The sequence below is a fragment of the Bos javanicus genome, chromosome 7 (genome assembly GCF_032452875.1).
Source record: "Bos javanicus breed banteng chromosome 7, ARS-OSU_banteng_1.0, whole genome shotgun sequence".
Taxonomy (NCBI): domain Eukaryota; kingdom Metazoa; phylum Chordata; class Mammalia; order Artiodactyla; family Bovidae; genus Bos; species Bos javanicus.
Genome location: NC_083874.1, coordinates 41,980,546 through 42,004,920, shown reverse-complemented (window position 1 = coordinate 42,004,920; position 24,375 = coordinate 41,980,546). Strand labels below are relative to the sequence as shown.

The window sequence follows — 24,375 nt, the reverse complement described above, 5'->3', positions numbered from 1 at the left end:
AGGAGATCAGCCCTGGGATTTCTTTGGAAGGAATGATGCTAAAGCTGAAACTCCAGTAGTTTGGCCACCTCATGCGAAGAGTTGACTCATTGGAAAAGACTGCTAAGTTTTGAGCCAAAGTATAGGAAATACTTTAAGGGATAAATATTTACCTCTTAGATACTGTAAGTATAGAGATGTGGTTTGTCATCTATTTTGTGGTTCCAGAGTTTCTATAGATGTGGCAGACCATTTACAGAATGAAGATAGATTTAACTCAAAATGAATCTTCTTTTCATTGCTTTTCTCAGAGCACCCAGCACCTCCTTGTTCCTCAGACTGTAAATGAGAGGGTTGAGCATGGGGGTGAAGATGGTATTGATCATGGAGAGTATTTCATCCTGTTCCAAAGTGTGAAAGGAGTGGGGAGTCATGTAGATGATCATGGCTGGCCCGTAGTAGAGGCTCACTACAGCCAAATGAGAGGAGCATACAGCCAGGGCTTTCCTCCTGCCCTCTGGTGAGTTCATGTGGAGGACTGTGAGGAAGATGAGCATGTAGGAAGCCATGATGAGCCCTAATGGAAGAAGAACAAATACAATGCAGATGACAGACACCACCATCTCATAGAGGGAAGTGTCTTCACAAGAGAGCTTTAGGACAGCAGGCATCTCACAGAAGAAGTGGTGGATCTCCCTGGAGCCACAGAAGGGGAAATGCATGGTGTAGATGGTATTGAAGAGGGAGTTCAGTGCACCTCCGCCCCAGGACACTAGAGCCATCTGCAGGCAGACTCTTGGGTTCATGATGACTGTGTATCTCAGGGGGTTGCAAATGGCCACATAGCGGTCATAAGACATAAGGGTCAAAAGGAGACACTCACCACCCCCGAGGGCAAAGAAAAAGAAAATCTGGGTTCCACAGGCAACTTTTGAGATGTTTTTCTTCCCAGAGAAAAAGTTGATGGCCATTTTTGGAACTGTGGTAGAAATTAAGGCCAAGTCAATGAGAGAGAGATGGCTGAGCAGTATATACATGGGGGTGTGGAGGTGGGAGTCCACCCAAATCAAGAGAATTAGGATGGCATTGCCAGTGAAGGCAATGATGTAGACCAGAAGAATGGAGGTGATGAGGATGCTGATGTACTGTAGCTCTGGGAAAAGTCCCAGGAGAAAGAAATCAGTCAATGTTTCATTTTTTCCATCCATGTTCCAATCTCCAGACTAGAACTAGAGGATATGGAGGAAATAAAATTTTAAAAGTGCAATTCTGATGAAGCCCTGCCTGCCTTTTGTTTTTCTTATGACTTTACTGAAAACACTCTCTTTGAAGATCCTTCAGTGCCAAGGAAAAAAAAAAGATAAAAAATATTTGACAGCTGGGATAAAGGTATCTTATTAGAAAAGAAGCTCTCTTTTCAGGAAAATACCCTTGGTTGTGAGCTCCTGCAGCTGAAGGATGGAACATCTAAAAACTTTGGCTGCACCATTAACATGAATTTGTGGTTGATATCAACATGAACAGATCAGAGGAGGCGGGTCAAAAAGAACTGACTGTATTCTTTAGAGGATACTGATTGGTGAGAAATTCCCAGGGTTAGGACAGCCAAATATTTTTAAAATAATAAGAAAGCATATGATTCATGTTAATATTGTATGTGGGTGTGCTTCTGGTATGTAAGCATCTTTTATTGTCCTTAAACTTAGGGCAGTCTGCTATGCAAGTAGCTTTTTGTTGGAGGTATCTGTGAAGTGAAAGAGCAGGGCAGGAGTAGTATCTAGCAAGGGCTGTTGTGAAACAAGAAGGAAATGCATGAGTGGATTGGCAACATAAATCAGGTAATGAATGAAAAACAGAAGAAAAACAGAAAAATTGGAGATACTCAGCTGCTTCCTAAACCTTCAATCACAGGAGTCTATAGATGTTTGAGAGATGCTAGGGTTTGCTAGGGGCTCCTTTTGCATATACATTTGAGTCAATTTTATTCAAATTTGAAAGGTCATAGTAACCTCATGCTTTACACATATGAGAATGCATTTGTCAATTTACTTATAATGAGATGTGAAAATGTTTCTCTGTGGAAAAATAGGAAGTGTTTTAAGCCCATCTGCACTCACATAGTTTCAGAAATATCTTCTTCAAAGTAAGGGTAAATAGCCTTCACAGGGTAATTGCTTCAAGCAGAGTGAAAGTGTAAATTGCTCAGTCATGTTCCTTTCTTCATGACCCCATGAACTGTAGCCAGCCAGACTCCTCTGTCCATGGAATTCTTCAGGCAAAAATACTGGAGTGGGTTGCCATTCTCTTCTCTAGGGGATCTTCCCGATGCAGGGGTCAAACCCGGGTTTCCTGCATTGCAAGCAGATTCTTTACCACCTGAGCCACCTTGTTAGATATTCTTAATCATATTTAATAAAGGAAAACCAAACAAATTTTCTAATTACAGGCACTGTTTTGAATTGAGCACACAGGTGGCTCAAAAGCATATCACGCTGATATACTGATGAATTGTTTGGCCAGTGCATCTTAAGATGTAATTTGACCACCTTTAAAGGGCCCTACACTTTCTCATTTGGTTCAGCTTCCACCGCTTCTTCTTATCTCAGCTCTAGACACATCACTCTTTTTAAAAATATGTTTGATAAAGATACATGAGTTTGCAACTCAAGATTTATAAATTTCAAGATATCTAGATGACTAGGTAAAAAAATTCAGTTCATAAAATTGGGTAAATTTTGACCACATGGAAGTCCTCTTGTATGTATTCAGAACCATTTGGATGAGTGAATTTATGCTCTCATAACCCTGATTGTAAATTTGGAGCTTTCCATAGATAACATGAGATTAAATGGAAACTTTTGGACTTCTTCCCAAACCTGGGATGATGAAACATGTGAAGGGCTTGTCTCTTGTATTTTTTTTCCATCTCTGTCCTTCCCTTCCCTGACCTCATAGGCTATTCTTGGGTGCCAACAGTCAGTTCTTTGTACAATGCTTCTCTTCAGAGACATTTCATTCTTGTTATGTCTCTCTAGCCTTCAGGGCTTGGATGAGATATTTCTGTCTCTTGAGCGGGAGTTGAGGAGGTAATTCCCTCTAAGATCAATTCCATTTTCAAAGTACGTTATATGCTGATGTGAGAAAAAGCTTTTGAGTCCTCTACAGAGGAGGTTTTTAAAATAAAAACATGCCTTTGAATCTTAAACACCAACTAGTATTGCAATTCTTAAGTAGAGCTGCTGCTGCTGCTAAGTCGCTTCAGTCGTGTCCGACTCTGTGCGACCCCATAGACGGCAGCCCACCAGGCTTCTCTGTCCCTGGGATTCTCCAGGCAAGAATACTGGAGCAGGTTGCCATTTCCTTCGCCAATGCATGCATGCATGCTAAGTCACTCCAGTCGTGTCCGACTCTGTGTGATCCTATGGACAGCAGCCCACCAGGCTCCTCTGTCCACGGGATTCTCTAGGCAAGAATACTGGAGTGGGTTGCCATTTCCTTCTCCATCTTAGGTAGAGAGGCAGTTTTAAATGACTTGGCACTATTCATCAACACATTTACTATCAGGGTTCTCATAAAAACTTTTTACATTTGAATAATAGGCATTTTGGTTATTTGTTCATATGTCTGCTGCTTGTCCCCAGCTTGTGAGAAATTTGACTTCCTCATTAATTTTCTTAACCTTCACTGCTAAAACATAGTGCCTGGCATACAAGACTACTTAATATATGGAAAGGACATAAGCAAGGAAGAGGGAAGGGGGAGACAAAGAAGCATACAAGGAAACCCAGTAGGATCAATTTCTCCTGGGAATCCCAACAGAATTGTCTTATGTAAGTAATACTTTGTTACTTCCTTTTTGAGCTGGTTGAATGTGGAGGGCCACCTACGAGGAAATTTACTCTTATTTTCTCAGAACATAAGCAGAAATTGGCATTAAATGAAGCATGATTGGTGGATGCTGGAATGCACGAGGAGGGTCTGCTATCTAATCTTCCTTGGAGGCTGATTTTCATTTGACTTGGATGGTTCAGGTTTCATCTAGCCTGACTCCCTTCATGAACAAGATGATCCCAGAATTATACTGTTTTTCACCAAAACTTAAAAAGAATAAATATGTGTATGTGCTCAGTCCTGACCGATTCTTTGTGATTCCATGGACAGTAGGCCACCAGGGTTCTCTGTCCATGGAATTTTCCAGGAAAGAGTACTCGAGTGGGTTGCAATTTCCTATCCCAAGGGATCTTCCTGATCCAGGGATTGAACCTACATCTCTTGTGTCTCCTGCAATGGCAGGTGGATTCTTTTCCACTGAAATAATTAATTTTAAATTTTCAAATAAATTCCTGGACAGGAACAAAGGCCAACACACAGGACAGATAATAAGAGCTGAAACAGTAATAGTAAATGTGACTTAAGTCTTAACTATGAGCAGGCCACAGTTTTAACAACTTTGCACTTAGTAATTGCTCTCCCAGTGTGCAGATAGGGGATTCCAGCATAGACATTACCTCACATTGCCTAAGACCATGATAAACAAGCACAGAGCCTTGATTTGGAGCAAGTACTCCCAGAGTCCATGTGCGGTCTCTTACCTGTGGGTGACTACCATAGCCATGCTCTCCCCTCCTTTGTCCCTTCTGTTCAGGCTGTTCAACCTCTTCAGCCCCCAGTGCACCCAGGACCAAACACAGACAATCCTGCTCCCCTGTCTCACCTTAACTGAGAACCACATCAGGAATGCAACATCTGGGGTGGTGCTGAAGGAGGGAGATGGAGCAAGAGTAAAAGGACATGGCCCAGTGGCCTTTTCTCTGTTGCCCCCAAGGCTTGTCTTCAGCCCAGGCCCTGGTACAGGTAAGGCCACTAGCCTCAATTTAGCTCTTTACTTCTTCCATATAAAACTACTGGCTCTACTCAGATTATGTGTCCAGGATTCCCCAATTGTAGATTTCAGGGCCAGTGAAGATGAAACATTTATTAACTGCTGAAGGGAGGTATAGTTAATGCACACTGAAGAAATGACCTGGACATTGACTTTACATCATACTGGGCAAACACCAGATTATTAGTCGCAACACACCAGGCAATTGATAAACCTTCTTACGCTCAGTCATCATTGACCTTGGAAAATTGGCTTACCCCATGGGAATCAGATCTATTCTTTGTGTTTAGATTCATCCATGTGATTGGCTTGATATTCATGGAGGAAAACACAGCCCAACCAATGGAAAACACAGCTCAACCAAAGGAAAACACAGCCCAACAATGCAGTGGGCTGCGATCTGCCAGGACATGAGAAATAAGTACAAGACAGTGCATCTGTCAGGGGAAATGCCTGATGAAATCAGTGTCTGCCATTATGTAACTGCTCTGGGGACTCCCTCAGGTCTTAGCCATTGGGAAATCTGCCACAAGAGTTTAATTAATTCTATTCCCCCAGAGTTACTTGAATTTCCTCCAGATTTCAGAGTAACTGTCTGATCAATTAGGAGAGACTTTAGAATGTACACAGGAAAAATAGAAGGTGTACAAATTTCTGCTTGAGTCTCTGCCTTCACTTCTTTTGGATACATATCTAGAAGTAAAATTTCTGGCTCATATGGTAGTTCTATGTTTAATTTTTTGAAGAATTTCTATACTATGTTTGACAGCAGCTGGACCATTTTACATTCCCAAAAGAAATGCACAGTATTTCAATTTCTCCACAATCTTGCCAGCACTTATTTTCAGTGTGTGCATAAGTGTGTGTTTGTGTGTGTGTTTTACCATGGTCATCCTAATTGGTGTGAACTAGCATCTAGTTGTGGTTTAATTTGAGTTTCCTTAAAGACTAGTGACATCTACTCTCTGCATCTATCAGGCATCCATCTGTCTTGGAATTCCAGCTTCCAGAACTGTGAGGAATAAATTTCTGTTCTTTATAAGTCACCAAGTTTATGGTATTCTGTTATACAATGTATACTAAAACAATGCCTTGTCAGATAAATGACTTGCAAATATTTTTTACTGTTTTGAGCATTGTATTCTGAGGTTGAATGGTATGATCATTTTAACAATATTATGTCTTCCAATTCAAGACCATTAGATATCATTCAATTTCTTTGAATCGTCTTGAATTTCCTTCATTAATGTTTCAGTTTTCAGAGTATAAGTCTTCTATCTATTTGATTAAATGTATTTTTAGGGCTGCTTTTTTTTTTCATGCAACTTTAAATGGGATTAAAAAAAAACATTCTCTTCCTGATATTTCATTATTATTATATAGAAACACAGCAGAATTTTGTATTTTAATATCATGCAAATTTACTGAATTCCTTGATTAGTTCTTTAGGGTTCTCTGTATAAAGTATCGTGGCATCTGCATCCAGTGACAGTTTTACCTCTTTGTTTCCAATTTGAAGAACATTTATTTGTTTTCCTTAGCTGATTTCTGCGGCTAGGAGTTCCAACACTATGTTAAATAAATGTGGTGAGAGTGAGCATCTTTGTCTTGTTCCTATACTTATTAGGAAAGTTTTCAGCTTTTCCAAGCTTATTATGTTAACTGTGGGTTTATCATAAATGGTTTTTATTATATTGGTATATGACCTCTCCTACCACTTCATTGCAAATAGATGGGGAAAAAGTGGAAACAGGGACGGATTTTATTTTCTTGCATTCCAAAATCATTGCAGATGGTGGCCGCAGCCATGAAATTAAAAGATGCTTGCTCCTTGAAATAAAAGCTTTGACAAACTGAGATGGCATGTTAAAAAGCAGAGGCGTCACTTTGCTGACAAACGTCCATAAAGTCAAAGCTATGGTTTCTCCCGTGGTCATGTATGGATGTGATATTTGAACCAGAGAGAAAGCTGAGCACTGAAGAATTAATACTTTCAAACTGTGGTGCTGGAGAAGACTCTTGAGAGTCCCTTGGATTGCAAGGAGATCAAACCAGTCCATCCTAAAGGTTATCAACCCTGAATATTCATTGGAAGAACTGATGCTGAAGCTCCAATATTTTGGCCACATGATACGAAGTGCGGATTCACTGGAAAAGACCCTGATGCTGAGAAAAATTGAGGACAAGAGGAGAAGGGGGTGACAGAAGATGAGATGGTTGGGTGGCATCACTGACTCAATGGACATGAGTTTGAGCAAACTCAGGGAGATAGTGAAAGACAGGGAAACTTGCTGTGCTGCATTTCATGGGGTCACAGAGAGTCAGACACGACTTGGCGACTGAACAATAACAATGACCTGTCTATGTCCACTTTCATGTGAGTTTTTATCATGAATGTTAATTTTTGTCAAGTGCTCTTTTTGTATTTTTGAGATAATCATGTGGTTTTTGTCCTTTTGTTGATGTGGTGTATCACATGGATTAATTTATGTTGAACCATTGTGTGACCCTGGAATGAATCCAACTTGACATGGTATTGATCCTTTTAATGTATTGTTGGATTTGGTTTACTAATATTTTGAGAATTAAAAAAAAATTAATTAATTTATTTTAATTGGGGGCTAATTACTTTACAATATTGTAGTGGTTTTTGCCATACATTGACATGAATCAGCCATGGGTGTACATGTATTCCCCATGCTGAACCCTCTTCCCACCTCCCTCCGCATCCCATCACTCAGGGTCATCCCAGTACACTGGCCCTGAGCACCCTTTCTCATGCATTGAAGCTGGACTGGCGATCTATCTCACATATGGTAATATATGTGTTTTAATGCTATTCTCTCATACCATCCCACCCTTGCTTTCTCCCACAGAGTCCAAAAGTCTGTTTATATCTGTGTCTCTTTTGCTGTCTCACATATAGGGTCATCTTTATCATCTTTCTAAATTCCATATATATGCATTAATATACTGTATTGGTGTTTTTTTGTTCTGACTTACTTCACTCTGTATAACAGGTTCCAGTTTCATCCACCTCATTAGAACTGATTCAAATTCACTCTTTTTAATAGCTGAGTAGTATTCAGAAAACTAAGATCATGGCATCTGGTCCTGTCACTTCATGAGAAATAGATGGGGAAACAGTGGAAACAGTGTCAGACTTTATTTTTGGGGCTCCAAAATCACTGCAGATGATGACTGCAGCCATGAAATTAAAAGATGCTTACTCCTTGGAAGGAAAGTTATGACCAACCTAGATAGTATATTCAAAAGCAGAGACATTAATTACTTTGCCAACAAAGGTCTGTCTAGTCAACTATGGTTTTTCCAGTAGTCATGTATGGATGTGAGAGTTGGACTGTGAAGAAAGCTGAGCGCCAAAGAATTGATGCTTTTGAACTGTGGTGTTGGAAAAGACTCTTGAGAGTCCTTTGGATTGCAAGGAGATCCAACCAGTCCATCCTAAAGGAGATCAGTCCTGGGTGTTCTTTGGAAGGACTGATGTTGAAGCTAAAACTCCAATACTTTGGTCACCTGATGCGAAGAACTGACTCACTGGAAAAGACCCTGATGCTGGAAAAGATTGAAGGCAGGAGAAGAAGGGGATGACAGAGGATGAAATGGTTGTATGGCATCACCCATGCAATGGACATGAGTTTGAGTAGGTTCTGGGAGTTGGTGATGGACAGGGAGGCCTGGTGTGCTGCAGTCCATGGGGTTGCAAAGAGTTGGACATGACTGAGCGACTGAACTGCCTAAGTTTTCCTGGATATGGATTTCTCTTTTCTTCCCCAGGTTAAAAATTTGGGAAAATGGCATTGAAACATGTATAATATCATATATGAAACGAATTGCCAGTCCAGGTTCCATGCATGATACTGGATGCTTGGGGCTGGTGCACTGAGATGACCCAGAGGGATGGTATGGGGAGGGAGAAGGGAGGGGGGTTCGGGATGGGGAACATGTGTATACCTGTGGCGGATTCATGTTGATGTATGGCAAAACCAATACAATATTGTAAAGTAATTAACCTCCAATTAAAATAAATAAATTTATATTAAATTTTTTTCCTGCAATTATTTCTTCAGATAATTTTTCTGTTCCTTTTTCTTTTATCCTCTTAGAATCTCTATAATGCAAACATTGTTCTGCTTCATGTTGTCCCATAGGTACCTTAAGCTCTCTTTGCTCTTTTGAATTCTTTGTTTGTTTGTTTGTTTTTGCTACTTTGTTTGTGTGAGTTTCACTTGCTGGTCTTCCTGGTCATTGCGCCCTCTCTTCTGCTTCTAGATGCATCAGATTGGATATCTGCTGTTGAAACCCTCTAGTATATTTTTCATCTCACTTGTATTCTTCAGCTCTGTGATTTCTGTTTGGAAATTTGCTATACTTCTGTCTTTTTGTTGAAGTCCTCACTGTGTTTATTTGAGACCAGTGAGCATTTTTATAATCATTACTTTGAGCTCTTTATCAGCTAAAATACTTTTCTTTGTTTCCTTAAATTTGTTTCTGGGTTTTATCCTTTCCTTTAATTTGTAGCATATTCCTTAGTTTTCTCATTTTGCTTGATCTTCTGTGTGTGTGTGTGTGTGTGTGTGTGTGTGTATACACAGCTATCTCTCCCAAGACTGAAGGGGTGGTCACAAAAAGCTTGAGAAAGCATGAGGAAGTTTGATTCTGATGTCTGTGCAGTGCCCTGGAGATGTTAACCTGCCAAGAACTGCCTCTCTGATTGTTTCAGTCCCATAGACTTCAAGAACATTAGCCCCTCTGACCACCAGAGCCAGGCATTCAAGGGGTGTTGCCTGTGGACTACACATAACTGGTGCATTTTGTGGGACAGAGCCAGGCCACAGTGGAGCAATGGGAGGGGTTGAGGCTGCTCACCAGGTTTGATGAGGTGAGACTGAACCATTCTGGGGCAGCTGAGCAGGGCCAACCTGCATGTTGGGTTTGGCAGAGTGGGGCTAGGCCATGCTGGAGTGCCAGGGTTGGGAGAGTCTTTGTGCCACATCTGGCAGTTCAGGGCAAGGTACGGTGACACATTAGGGCACCGTGATGTTAACTTTGTGATGTTAACAAAGTAGATGGGGAGAAGTGTCAAAATTGGACTCCATGAAAATGAACTAGCCACATAGGTGGGATGTAAAATGGCACCTGCTTGCATATCTGTCCCCACAAAAAGTTCCAATAGACCCCTGCCCTCTGAACTGGGAGTAGGGTGCTGGAAAGAGTGTGTCTCTGCCTCTCTTAACTCATCTTGATATGATTTTTCTGCCCCTTGTTGTGCAAGAGCTGTTCAGCTAGTCTTCAGGTACTTTTCAGAGAATATTGTTTTAGGTATAGCTCTAACCTTAGTGTGTCTGTGGGATGAGTATTTACAGTTAAAGTAAGTACTGGTAAAGAGAGACTTCTGCCAATTTGCTAAATAGTTTTCTCTACATCATACAGCTTTTATTTATTTTTTTGTCTCTCATTTCCCAGATAATTGTCTTTTTGGTATTAATCTTTGTAGTGACACATTTAAATTCCCTTCTTACTTTGTGCATTTTTTATAGTTTTTTTTGGTATGTAGTTACAATGCAGTATAATATCCTAGTTTTAATAATCTATTTTAAGTTAATACTACATACCTTCATTTGCTTAAAGAAAAACTTTTTCCTTTACAGCTCTAGCTTCCACTTTATACTATCTATATCAAAAATTAATCTTTAATTATTGCCTACTTATTAACTTAGATTATAGATGTTTTGTGCATTTGTTTTTTAATCTTGTAAAAAATAAACAGTAGGATTAAAAATCAAATTTAAATAGTACTCTTTAAAAAAAAATTGCCTGTGTTTTTATCTCTACTGGAGAACTTTAAATTTTCATTTTATTTCAACTTGAAGGACTCAGATTTCTTGCAGGACAATTGTACTGGTAGTAAATTCATTCAGAAGTTGTTTTCAAAACAGTGTTTACTTTATTTCTCATTTTAAAAGAAAATTGCCAGAAGTAAAATTTTGGGGTGATGGTTTTTTGTTTTTCTTTCAGCTCTGTAAATGTATCATTCCACTGCCATCTGGCTTCCAAGGTTTCTGCTGAGAAATCTTCAGATAGAAATCATGAAAGGTCCCTTGTTTGTGATCAATCACTTCTTTCTTGTTGCTGTCAAGATTTTCTTTGTCTTTTAACCATTTCATTATATTTCTCACGGTAAATATATTTGAGTTTATCTTATTTGGATTTCATTGAGCCTTTGGATCTGTAAGTCCTTGCTCTTCCTTAAATTTGAAAATTTTCAGATATTATTTGTTCAAATAATCTCTTTTCAGTTCTCTCTCTCCTTTTCTTCTTGGACTTCCATATACATATATTTTCTACTTCTTGGTGTTCCATAAGTCTCTGAGTCCATTCATTTGTCTTCATTCTTTTGTTCTTTGCTTCTCAGACTCAATAATTCCAAATGAACTTTTCCTAAATTTGTTGTTTCTCTCTTTTGCCTGTTCAGCTCTTTTGTTGAATCCCTATATTTTTCAATTCAGTTTTTGAATTTTTAATGCAAAATTTCTAGCTTATTCTTATATAAAATTTCTATTTAGTTTTTTAGTATTCTCACTTTGTTCATATGTCATTTCTTGATTTTTTTAGTCCTTTTTTGTGCTTTCCTTTAACAAGGTAAGCATACTCACCTTTTGGAATTGACATGTACACACTACTATATATAAAATAGATAACTAATAAGAACCTACTGTATAGCACAATGAACTCTACTCAATACTCTTAATGACCTATATGGGAAGAGAATATAAAAAGGAGTGGATATATGCATAATGGATTCACTTTGCTGTACAGGAGAAACTCATCAGTTCAATTCAGTTCAGTTGCTCAGTCGTGTCTGGCTCTTTGCAACCCCATGAACCGCAGCACACCAGGCCTCCCTGTCCATCACCAACTCCTGGGATTTATCCAAACTCATGTCCATTGAGTCAGTAATGCCATCCAACCATCTCATCCTCTGTCATCCCCTTCTCCTACCCTCAATCTTTCCCAGCATGAGGGTCTTTTCAAATGAGTCGGCTCTTCGCATGAGGTGGCCAAAGTATTGGAGTTTCAGCTTCAACATCAGTCCTTCCAATGAACACCCAGGACTGATCTCCTTTAGGATGAACTGGTTGGATCTCCTTGCAGTCCAAGGGACTCTCAAGAGTCTTCACCAACACCATAGTTCAAAAGTATCAATTCTTTGGCGCTCAGCTTTCTTCACAGTCCAACTCTCACATCCATACATGACTACTGGAAAAACCATAGCCTTGACTAGATGGACCTTTGTTACAAAGTAATGTCTCTGCTTTTCAATATGCTGTCTAGGTTGGTCATATTTTCCTTCCAAGGAGTAAGCGTCTTTTAATTTCATGCATCTTAATTTCATGACTGCAATCACCATCTGCAGTGATTTTCAAGCCCAGAAAAATAAAGTCAGCCTGTTTCCCCATCTATTTGTCATGAAGCGATGGGGCAGGATGCCATGATCTTAGTTTTCTGAATGTTGAGCTTTAAGCCAATTTTCTCACTCTCCTCTCTCACTTTCATCAAGAGGCTTTTGAGTTCCTCTTCACTTTCTGCCATAAGGGTGGTGTCATCTGCATATCTGAGGTTATTGATAGTTCTCCCCGAAATCTTGAGGCCAGCTTGTGCTTCTTCCAGCCCAGCATTTCTCATGATGTACTCTGCATATAAGTTAAATAAGCAGGGTGACAATATACAGCCTTGATGGACTCCTTTTCCTATTTGGAACCAGTCTGTTGTTCCATGTCCAGTTCTAACTGTTGCTTCCTTACCTGCATACAGGTTTCTCAAGAGGCAGGTCAGGTGGTCTGGTATTCCCATCTCTTTCAGAATTTTCCACAGTTTATTGTGATCCACACAGTCAAAGGCTTTGGCATAGTCAATAAAGCAGAAATAGATGTTCTTCTGAAATTCTCTTGCTTTTTCCATGATCCAGCGGATGTTGGCAATTTGATCTCTGGTTCCTCTGCCTTTTCTAAAACCAGTTTGAACATCTGGAAGTTCACAGTTCATGTATGCTGAAGCCTGGCTTGGAGAATTTTGAGCATTACTTTATTAGCGTGTGAGATGAGTGTAATTGTGCTGTAGTTTAAGCATTCTTTGACATTGCCTTTCTTTGGGATTGGAATGAAAACTGACCTTTTCCAGTCCTGTGGCCACTACTGAGTTTTCCAAATTTGCTGGCTGCTTTTGTGAACGCAGTTTTTTGTGTAGTGACTTTTCTAAACTTTTTTTTTTTTTTTCTTGTATTCTTTTCCATGAACTTACTTGTTAGCTCAGAAGGTAAAGAATCTGCCTGCAATGCAGGAGACCCAGGTTCAATCCCTGGGTCAGGAAGATCCCTGGAGAAGGGAATGGCTACCTACTCCAGTATTCTTGCCTGGAGAATTCTGTGGATGGAGGAGTCTGGTGAGCTATAGTCCATGAGGTTGCAGAGTTGGACGTGACTGAGTGACTAACACTTTTCAAAATTCTTTGCCATGGGTAGTCATTGAACTGTTCTGTTAGCCAGCAGTAAGCTAGTTTTTACAGAGTTCCCTTAAGAGTCTAGAGTCTAAAAGAAAGTGAGGAGAAAATATATATTTGTAGATTAGCTTTGTTTTAGAACACAGTTTCAAGTCTCATCCATTTACTAACACCTCTGCCTTACGTTCCGTTCCTGTTTTTGTAGAGCCTGAAGATCAGACAGAGGTGGCAACTTAAGATTTCTCATATCTTCTCTGTGAATACATCTAACTTTGGTCATATGAGTGGCCTTATCACAGAAATATATGTTATCTGCAGTTTTAAAAACTCTTATTCCTCTGTGTAACTTGCTTGTCAATGTTTTCTTAGCTTTTCCAGTCTATTGTGTATATATGCAATATGTAATTTATGTATGTATTCTGAAAAATATCCTAGAAAATGCTTGTCTTACAATTTTGCTTTATTTTCCTGTCTAATTAATTTGAAAGTCCTGAATTTGCTATACAAATTACAATTTTTGGATCAGATAGGCTAATATTAATTTAAATGATAAGAAATACAAGTATTGTGTTATTCTAAATATAATTATAAATTATTGAATTGTGAGATCCATAAAACTAAATTTTAAGGATTTAGTTACTCCACTTACATTGATTAAAACTTTAAAATGCTACTTTTCTGATGTGTAGTGTGTGTATGCTTGGTGCTCAGTCCCTCAGCCATGTTCGACTCTGCCATCCCATGGACTGTAGCACACCAGGCTCCTCTGTCCGTGGAATTTTCCAAGCAAGAATACTGGAGAGGATTGCCATTTCACACTCCAGGGGATCTTCCTGAGTTAGGGATCAAACCCCCATCTCGTATCTGCATTGGCAAGTGGATTCTTTACCTCTAGCGCCACCTGGTTTACCTGTACTATGTCTTTAACATAATTCCTAGGATCTTGGCTTTGACTTTGCAACACAATGAACTAAACTGTAACCATCAGTCAATAGGTTAAAAATTGTGGCAATTGTTCTTTGACTTGTTGGTGTTCAAGGTTACATTTCTACTTTTAACAGGATGGGTCACTTCTGGGTTGGAAGATTTTCTTCTTACTACACAACACTTGATTCTAATCTTGATTCCAGTGTTGTGGAATCAAGATTGCTGGGGAAAATATCAATAATCTCAGATATGCAGATGACACCACCATTATGGCAGAAAGCAGAGAAGAACTAAAGAGCCTCTTGATGAAAGTGAAAGAGGAGAGTGAAAATGTTGTCTTAAAACTCAACATTGAGAAAACTAAGATTATGGCATCCGGTCCAATCACTTCGTGGCAAATAGATGGGGAAAGAATGGAATCAGTGACAGAATTTATTTTCTTGGGCTACAAAATCACTGCAGATAGTGACCGCAGCCACGAGATTAAAAGATGCTTGCTCCTTGGAAGAAAAGCTATGACCAACCTAGATAGCATATTAAAAAGCAGAGACATTGCTTTGCTGGCAAAGGTCCGTCTAGTTAAAGCTATGGTTTTTCCAGTAGTCATGTATGTATGTGAGAGTTGTACTATAAAGAAAACTGGTTGTCAAAGAATTGATGCTTTTGAACTATGGTATTGGAGAAGACTCTTGAGAGTCCCTTGGACTGCAACTGAAGATTCACTGGAAGGACTGATGCAGAAGTTGAAACTCCAATACTTTGGCCACCTGATGTAAAGAACTGACTCATTGGAAAAGACCCTGATGCTGGGAAAGATTGAAGGAGGAAGGAGATGGGGACGACAGAGGATGAGATGGCTGGATGGCATCACTGACTCCATGGAGTTGAGTTTGAGTAAGCTCCAGGAGTTGGTGATGGACACAGAAGCCTGGTGTGCTACAGTCCATGGGGTCGCAAAGAGTCGAACATGACTAAGTGACTGAACTGAACACAAACACTTACCATCTAGTCATATCACCTTGAGATTTTGACTTCCCCTCCTACTTTCTAAGAACTGTAAGTCTGCTCTGAATGTAAATTCAGATACCATAGTTTCTTTTCTGATGAAGATGAATTCTTGATTATTTAAATGGTTGTTCAAATGCTAGATGGTTCTTAGACTATTAATTTTGAAGGACAGTTTAAGAATGTTTTTGTTCAGTCACCCGGTTGTATCCAATGCATTGCGACCTTTTCGACTGTAGCATGCCAGGCCTCCTTGTCCCTCATCATCTCTTGAATTTTGCCCAAGATCATGTTCATTGCATTAGTGATGCCATCCAGCCATCTCATCCTCTGATGCCCTCTTTTCCTGGTGCCCTCTATTTTTCCCAGCATCAGGGATTTCTCCAATGAGTTGGCTGTTCACATCAGATGACCAAAATACTAGAGCTTCAGCTTCAGCCTCAGTCCTTCCAGTGAGTAGTCAGGGTTGATGTCCCTTAAGATTGACTACTTTGATCTCCTTGCTGTACAAGGAACTTTTAGAAGTTTTCTCCAGAAACACAGTTAGAAGGCGTCAATTCTTTGGGTGCTGCCTTCTTTATGGTCTAGTTCTCACAACCTGTACATGACCACAGGGAAGACCATAGCTTTGACTATATAGATGTTTGTTGGCAGAGTAATGTCTCTACTTTTCAACACACTGTCTAGATTTGCCATAGCTTTCCTGCCAAGAAGTAATCATTTTCTGATTTCATGGCTGCAGTCACCATCTGCAGTGATTTTAGAGCCCTGCTGCTGCTGCTAAGTCGCTTCAGTCATCTCCGACTCTGTGCGACCCCATAGACGGCAGCCTATCAGGCTCCCCGTCCCCGGGATTCTCCAGGCAAGAACACTGGAGTGGGTTGCCATTTCCTCCTCCAATGCATGAAAGTGAAAAGTGAAAGTGAAGTCGCTCAGTCGTGTCCGACTCTTCGCGACCCCATGGACTGAACCCTACCAGGCTCCTCTGCCCATGGGATTTTCCAGGCAAGAGTACTGGAGTGGGGTGCCATTGCCTTCTCTGTTTTAGAGCCCAAGAAGTGGAAATCTGTCACTACTTCCATGTTTTCCCCTTCTATTTGCCATGAAGTAATAGGGCTGTATGCCATGATCTTATTTTTTTCTAATATTGAGCCTGCTCTTTCACTCTCCTCCTTCACCCTCATCAAGAGGCTCTTAAGTCCTCTTCGCCTTCTGAAATTAGAGTGGTTTCATTCACATATTTTAAGAATAATCAAGATAAATTGATTGCTATGACCTTTGAAAACTGTTTTATAAATGCATTAAAAATATCTATAATTCATTCTTTGGGGATGACTAAATAGTCTGTGAATAATTGAATATTGTTATATTCAAAGTCTGCCTAATAGAAAATAGATTAGGAGGAAAGTTATACCTTCAGCAGAGATGCCTTTGAGATTGTTTGTGATATAGACATATTGTAGAGACAAATGAAGTTTTTGACTTCTGCAAACATCTTAATTAAAAATAGAAATAAATTAACTACTTAATAGAGAATATATGATGTCTGACAAAATTAAGATTTTTGTCCATACTTAGAATGGCATTTTAAAACTAAGGACAATGTGTTTCAGCTTACTCTACAAAAAAATTTGTTTGTTTTACAATGACTTCATAATAATAATTGCCCAGTTTGATTTGGTAAATCCAAAAGGACTGACTGAAATGCGATTAATTAAATGCATGTCAATGATTTGCAAAACTGTCCCGTGCACAATGAGCTTTGACATCCCCAAGATTGCCGCTAGGTGGCACCCAAGTCCTTCTCCAAACAATGGCAAGAATGCATTTCTTCAATGTTGGAAACTTATTGCTGAAGAAACTTTGCTGATGATGATCAATAATAATTGATCTGCCTTACTAGGAATGATCATTGTTCTAGAAACAATGTCAAAGTAAGTGTGAAGACTCCTACATGGCATTTCCCAGTAAAATTGTAAATGCAACTTTACTAAAATTTTTGCTACTTGCTCAAATCATAAATCTTTGACAGGTTTTTAAAGTTTGTAAAATTTTTGGTTAGATTAAAGCTTTCCTTTGCTAAAAGCTTCAAGCCCTTTGCAAAAAAAGTTAAGAGAGCTTTAGCCCAGGTCTAAAATGCTGAAATTTTGTTCCTAAACTGCATTTTTTTTCTTCCTCACTTAATTATTACTTTTGGATTGGTGTTCTTTAATAAAATCAGACTGCTTTTGCTTGATGACATTTCGTGGATTGATTTCTCTCTTCAAGGAGAAAATTCCAGTGTGATTTAACCAAAGTAAAGGTCTTTCTTTAGTCTTTTACAAACTTTGCTTAAATATTGTAAAATTGTGCTTTAAAGTGATTTATCAGTTTCCACTCCTAACTTGCAATTTAAGAGTTAGCATTTCCCCATATCTTTGCCAGCAATTCAATTTGTAGACAGTTTAACTTTTTTTCAGTATAATGGGAGTAAACAAATATTTCATTCTTTATTTTGTTTTGTATTGGAGTATAGATGCTTTTATGAACATGAACTTGGGCAAGCTCTGGGATATGGTGAGGGACAGGGAGGCCAGGCATGCTGCAGTCCATGGGGTTCCAAAGGGTTGGACACGACTTGGTGACTGAACGACAATAGATGCTTTACGATGTTGTGTTAATTTCTGCTGTACAATGAAGTGAATCAGCTATATGTATGCATATATACCCTCCCTCTTGGACACCCTCATCTCACCCATCTAGGTAATCACAGAGTACCAAGTTGAGCACCTTGCACTCTTAAATTTGCATTGTCTGTTTATAAATGTGGAAGTACAAGCAGAAACCTGATTTATATTTAGTTTAAAATATAAAAATCACCTTAATTTCTTTATAATGTTTTATAAACATTTTGCAAAAGAAAAAGAATAAATCATAATAGAAAATTTAAAGATATTCTGAAGTTTTATAGCTTACTGGAGAGTATAAAAAGAAAGTGAAAACAATGAATAATGTATTATACATTTATGCAAAACAACACATACTTTTTGAACTAACATTATATTCCACCAGATATGTTGTATTAACTTCTTGTAAGTCTCAAGGGTTGTACAGTCATATTAAACATTCAGGTATCTATGCTTCTCTGGTGGCTCAGGCAGTACAGAATCTGTCTTCAGTGCAGGAGACCTGTGTTCAATCCCTGGGTTAGGAAGATCCTTTGGAGAAGGAAGTGGCAACCCATTCCAGTATTTTTGCTTGAAGAATCCCATGGACAGAGAAACCTGGTGTGCTACATTCCATTGGGTTGCAAAGAGTTGAACACGACTGGGCAACTTTCACTTTTCACTTTCATTCCTTCCATACCCCTAATTTGTCTATTACCCCTTAATTATAGCCTTTGGAAATCAAAAATATTTTTTCCTATATCTATGAGTCTGTTTCAGTTTTGCATATATAATTCATAAGTATTATTTTAGTGATATCATGTAAGTGATATCATACAACATTTGTCTTTTTCTGTCTTACTTATTGCACTAACTGTAATATTTTCAGTTTTTCCAGGTATATCCCCAGGAGTGGAATTGTTGGATCAAATGGTAGTTATGTTTTTAGCTTTTATTTTTAGAATTTAAATATTAAAAAGTTGAAGTATAGTTAATTTAAAATGTCTTAGTTTCAGGTATATAGCACAGTGATTATGTATATGTATATAGTCAGTGACTATATATACTGACCATGTACACTGACTCACAGTAATACATAGGCTTCCCTTGTGGCTCAGTCATTAAAGAATCTACCTGCAATGCTGGAGACCTCAGTTCAGTCCCTAGGATATAAAGATCCCCTGGAGAATGGAATGGCAACCTGCTCCAGTATTTTTGCCTGGGGAATTCTCATGGACAGAGGAGGCCTGGTGGGCTACAGTCTATGGGGTCATTAAGAGTTGGACCCCATATATATTATAATAAATGTTACAATTCCATTTGTAAAGTAAGTCATTTACAATTTTTAAAATATATTGTTGTGCATATATTAAACCTAAACTCCTAATTTGTCTTTCCCCAAACACCCCATTTGGTGACCATAAGTTTTTTTTTCTGTGTCTGTGAGTCTCTTTGTGTATTGAAAATAAGTTCACTGTATCATTGTTTCAGATTCCATATACCAGTGATATCATATAGTATTTGTCTTTGGCTTACTTAGTATGATAATCTCCAGGTCTACCCATATTGCTGCTAATAGTATTATTTCATTCTTGTTTTTTTGTCCAAGTATCTTTGTGTGTGTGTGTTGTGTGTGTGTGTGTTGGAGAAGGAAATGACAACCCACCCTAGTATTCTTGCATGGAGAATTCCATGGACAGAGAAACCTGGCAGGTTACAGTCCATAGGGTTGCAAAGACTTGGACACAGCTGAGTGACTAACACACAACACACACACACACACACACACATATATATGCAGGGGTTAATGTGTGTATTTATATATATAGGGGTGCAAGCTCAGTTGTTTCAGTAGTGTCCTAGTCTTTGCGATCTTTTGGACTGTGGCCTGCCAGGCTCCTCTGTCCATGGGATTCTCTAGGAAAGAATACTGAAGGGGGTTGCCATGCCCTCCTCCAGGGGATCTGCCTGACCCAGGGAGAGAATGCGTGTCTCCTATGTCTCCCACATTACAGGCAGATTCCATACCCACTGAGGCACCTGGGAAACCTATCAGATCAGATCAGTCGCTCAGTCGTGTCCGACTCTTTGCGACCCCATGAATCGCAGCAGGCCAGGCCTCCCTGTCCATCACCAACTCCCGGAGTTCACCCAGACTCGCGTCCATTGAGTCAAAACATCTTTATCTATTCATCTGTTGATAGACATTTAAGTTGCTTCCATGTCTTTGTTATTGTAAATAGTGCTGCAATGAACATTGAGGTACATGTATATTTTTGAATGATGTTTCTTACCAGGTATATGCACAGGAGTGGGATTGCTAAATCACGTGGTAGCTCTATATTTAGTTTTTAAGGGGATCTTCATACTGTTTTCCCTAGTGGCTTCATCAATTTACTTCCCACCAATAGTGTAGGAGGTTCCTTTTCTTCCACACTCTCTCCAGCATTTATTGTGTAAATTTTCTTATGATGGAGAATCTGACCAGTGTGAGTTGATATTTCATTGTAGTTTTAATTTGCATTTCTATAATAATTAGTGATGTTGAACATCATGCCTGTGCCTTTTTGTCATCTATTTGTCTTCCTTGGAGAAATGTCATTTAGGTCTTCTGCACGTTTTGATTGGGTTGTTTGTTTTTTGATATTAAGCTGTATGAACTATTTGTATGTTTTGGAAATTAATCCCTGGTCAATCACACCATTTGCAAATGTTTTCTCCAGTTCTATAGGCTGTCTTTTTGTTTTGTTTATGGTTTCCTTTGCTGTGCAAAAGCTTTAAGTTTAGTTAGGCTCCATTTGCTTATTTTTGTTTTTATTTCCATTACTCTAGGAGATGAGTCAAAAAGATATTGCTGAGACTTATGTCAAAGATTTTTTTGCCCGTATTTTCCTTGAAGAGTTTATAGTATCCAGTCTTACATTTAAGTCTTTAACTCATTTTATGTCTATTTTTGTGTATGGTGTTAGAGTGGAGAAGGAAATGACAGCCCATGCCAGTATTCTTGCCAGGAGAATTCCAAGGACAGAGGAGCCTGACAGGCTACAGTCCATGGGGTTGTAAAGTCAGACATGACTGAGTGACTAACACACACACACACACACACACACACACACACACACACACACACACACACACGGTATTAGAAAATGCTCTAATTTCATTCTTTTACATATAGCTGCCCAGTTTTCCCAGCACCAAGTTTCCCCAGTCTCTTACTGAAGAGACTGTCCTTTCTCCATTGTATATTCTTTTCTCCTTTGTCATAGATTAATTGTACATAGGACAGTGAACTAATTTCTGGGCTTTCTATTCTGTTCCATTGATCTTGATTTCTGCTCTTTGCAGGGCGGGTGGAGGGGTGGGGGTGGGGTGGGGGTCTGGGGTCGCAGGGCAGTACCATACTATTTTGATGACTATAACTTTGTACTATTAGACTGAACTCTGAGACCCTGATTCCTCCAGCTCCATTTTTCATTCCCAAGATTGTTTTGCCTGTTCAACTTTTGTGTTTCTATACAAATTTTAATATTTTTTATTCTAGCTCTGTGAAAAATGCCATTGGCACTTTGATAGGGACTGCATTGAATCTGTAGATTGCCTTTGGTAGTGTCATCATTTTAACAATATTGATTCTTCCAATGCAAGAACAGGGTATATCTTTTTATCTGTTTGTGTCATTTTTAAATTTATTTGTTTAAAATTGGAGGATGATTACTTTACAATGTTATGTTGATTTCTGCCATACAATGCAAGTCAGCAATAGCTATATGTGTATCCTCTCCCTCTTGAGCCTCCCTCCCATTCCCCCCACCCTCAACTTTTCATCCCTCTGGGTCATCACAGAGCACTGGGTTGAGCTTCTGTGTTATATAGCAATTTCCCACTAGTTAACTATTTTACACATGGTAGTGTTTATATGTCAGTGCTACTCTCTCAATTTGTTCCACCCTCTCTTTCCCCCACTATGTCCATGAGTCCATTCTCTAAGCCTGTATCTATATTACGGCCCTGCAAATAGGTTCATCAATACCATTTCCCCACCAGTAACAATGAAGAAGCTGAAGTTGAATCGTTCTATGAAGACCTACAAGACCTTTTAGAACTAACACCCCAAAAAGATGTCCTTTTCATTATAGGGGACTGGAATGAAAAAGTAGGAAGTCAAGAAACACCTGGAGTAACAGGAAAATTTGGCTTTGGAATATGGAATGAAGCAGGGCAAAGACAAATAGAGTTTTGCCAAGAAAATGCACTGGTCATAACAAACACCCTCTTCCAACAACACAAGAGAAGACTCTACACATGGACATCACCAGATGGTCAACACCGAAATCAGATTGATTATATTCTTTGCAGCCAAAGATGGAGAAGCTCTATATAGTCAGCAAAAACAACACCAGGAGCTGACTGTGGCTCAGACCATGAACTCCTTATTGTCAAATTCAGACTTAAATGGAAGAAAGTAGGGAAAACCACTAGACCATTCAGATATGACCTAAATCAAATCCCTTATGATTATACAGTGGAAGCGAGAAATAGATTTAAGGGCCTAGATCTGATAGACAGAGTGCCTGATAAACTATGGAATGAGGTTTGTGACATTGTACAGGAGACAGGGATCAAGACCATTCCCATGGAAAAGAAATGCAAAAAACAAAATGGCTGTCTGGGGAGGCCTTACAAATAGAAAAGAAGAGAAGCAAAAGCAAAGGAGAAAAGGAAAGATATAAACATCTGAATGCAGAGTTCTAAAGAATAGCAAGAAGAGATAAGAAAGCCTTCTTCAGCAATCAATGCAAAGAAATAGAGGAAAACAACAGAATGGGAAAGACTAGGGATCTCTTCAAGAAAATCAGAGATACCAAAGGAACATTTCATGCAAAGATGAGCTCGATAAAGGACAGAAATGGTATGGACCTAACAGAAGCAGAAGATATTAAGATGAGATGGTAAGAATACACAGAACTGTGCAAAAAAGATCTTCACGACCCAGATAATCACGATGGTGGGATCACTGACTTAGAGCCAGACATTCTGGAATGTGAAGTCAAGTGGGCCTTAGAAAGCATCACCACAAACAAAGCTAGTGGAGGTGATGGAATTCCAGTTGAGCTATTCCAAATCCTCAAAGATGATGTTGTGAAAGTGCTGCACTCAATATGCCAGCAAATTTGGAAAACTCAGCAGTGGCCACAGGACTGGAAAAGGTCAGTTTTCATTCCAATCCCAAAGAAAGGCAATGCCAAAGAATGCTCAAACTACCACACAATTGCACTCATCTCACATGCTAGTAAAGTAATGCTCAAAATTCTCCAAGCCAGGCTTCAGCAATATGTGAACCGTGAACTTCCTGATGTTCAAGCTGGTTTTAGAAAAGGCAGAGGAACTAGAGATCAAAGTGCCAACATCCGCTGGATGCCAAAGCCTTTGACTGTGTGGATCACAATAAACTCAAAAATTCTGAAAAAGATGGGAATACCAGACCACCTGATCTGCCTCTTGAGAAATTTGTATGCAGGTCAGGAACCAACAGTTAGAACTGGACATGGAACAACAGACTGGTTCCAAATAGGAAAAGGAGTTCGTCAAGGCTGTATATTGTCACTCTGTTTATTTAACTTATATGCAGAGTACATCATGAGAAACGCTGGACTGGAAGAAACACAAGCTAGAATCAAGATTGCTGGGAGAAATATCAATAACCTCAGATATGCAGATGACACCACCCTTATGGCAGAAAGTGAAGAGGAACTCAAAAGCCTCTTGATGAAAGTGAAAGTGGAGAGTGAAAAAGTTGGCTTAAAGCTCAACATTCAGAAAACGAAGATCATGGCATCTGGTCCCATCACTTCATGGGAAATAGATGGGGAAACAGTGGAAACAGTGTCAGACTTTATTTTTCTGGGCTTCAAAATCACTACAGATGGTGACGGCAGTCATGAAATTAAAAGATGCTTACTCCTTGGAAGGAAAGTTATGACCAACCTAGATAGCATAATCAAAAGCACAGGCATTACTTTGCCAACAAAGTTTTGTCTAGTCAAGGCTATGGTTTTTCCTGTGGTCCTGTGCCGAGGTCCAGCCCCAGCTGATCCAGGGAGTTTGAAGTGGGGACGGCATCAGCGAGGATCAGGATACAATAGCTTCAATTAGATATTAATTAGAGATATAAAGAGTAATAGAATGAGGATAGCTCAGTAGGAAAATTCAGTGGAGAAAAGAGGCTGAGTAGCTTGGTTTACGTGGGAAACCAATAAAACTTCAAGACAAGAAGTCTGCACCACTTACGTAGGCCGCAGGCATCCTTCTGTTCTCCCAAAGGAGAGGAGACACTGAGGCCTCCCCGGTCGGATCTTAGCAGCCCAGGCAAAATTAGTAAGCTTGGTGGGTTCCGCACTCCAGATGGAGACTCAG

At 39.3% G+C, this 24,375-nt stretch overlaps 1 protein-coding gene across 1 annotated transcript; it reads right to left on the bottom strand.

Moving 5' to 3' along the window:
* Window positions 1-251: 251 nt before the first annotated feature.
* LOC133252131 (olfactory receptor 2M2-like) lies at window positions 252-1,187 on the bottom strand. Its single transcript, XM_061424847.1, has one exon. The coding sequence runs from the start codon at window positions 1,185-1,187 to the stop codon at window positions 252-254; it is 936 nt and encodes a 311-aa protein (XP_061280831.1).
* Window positions 1,188-24,375: the final 23,188 nt, after the last annotated feature.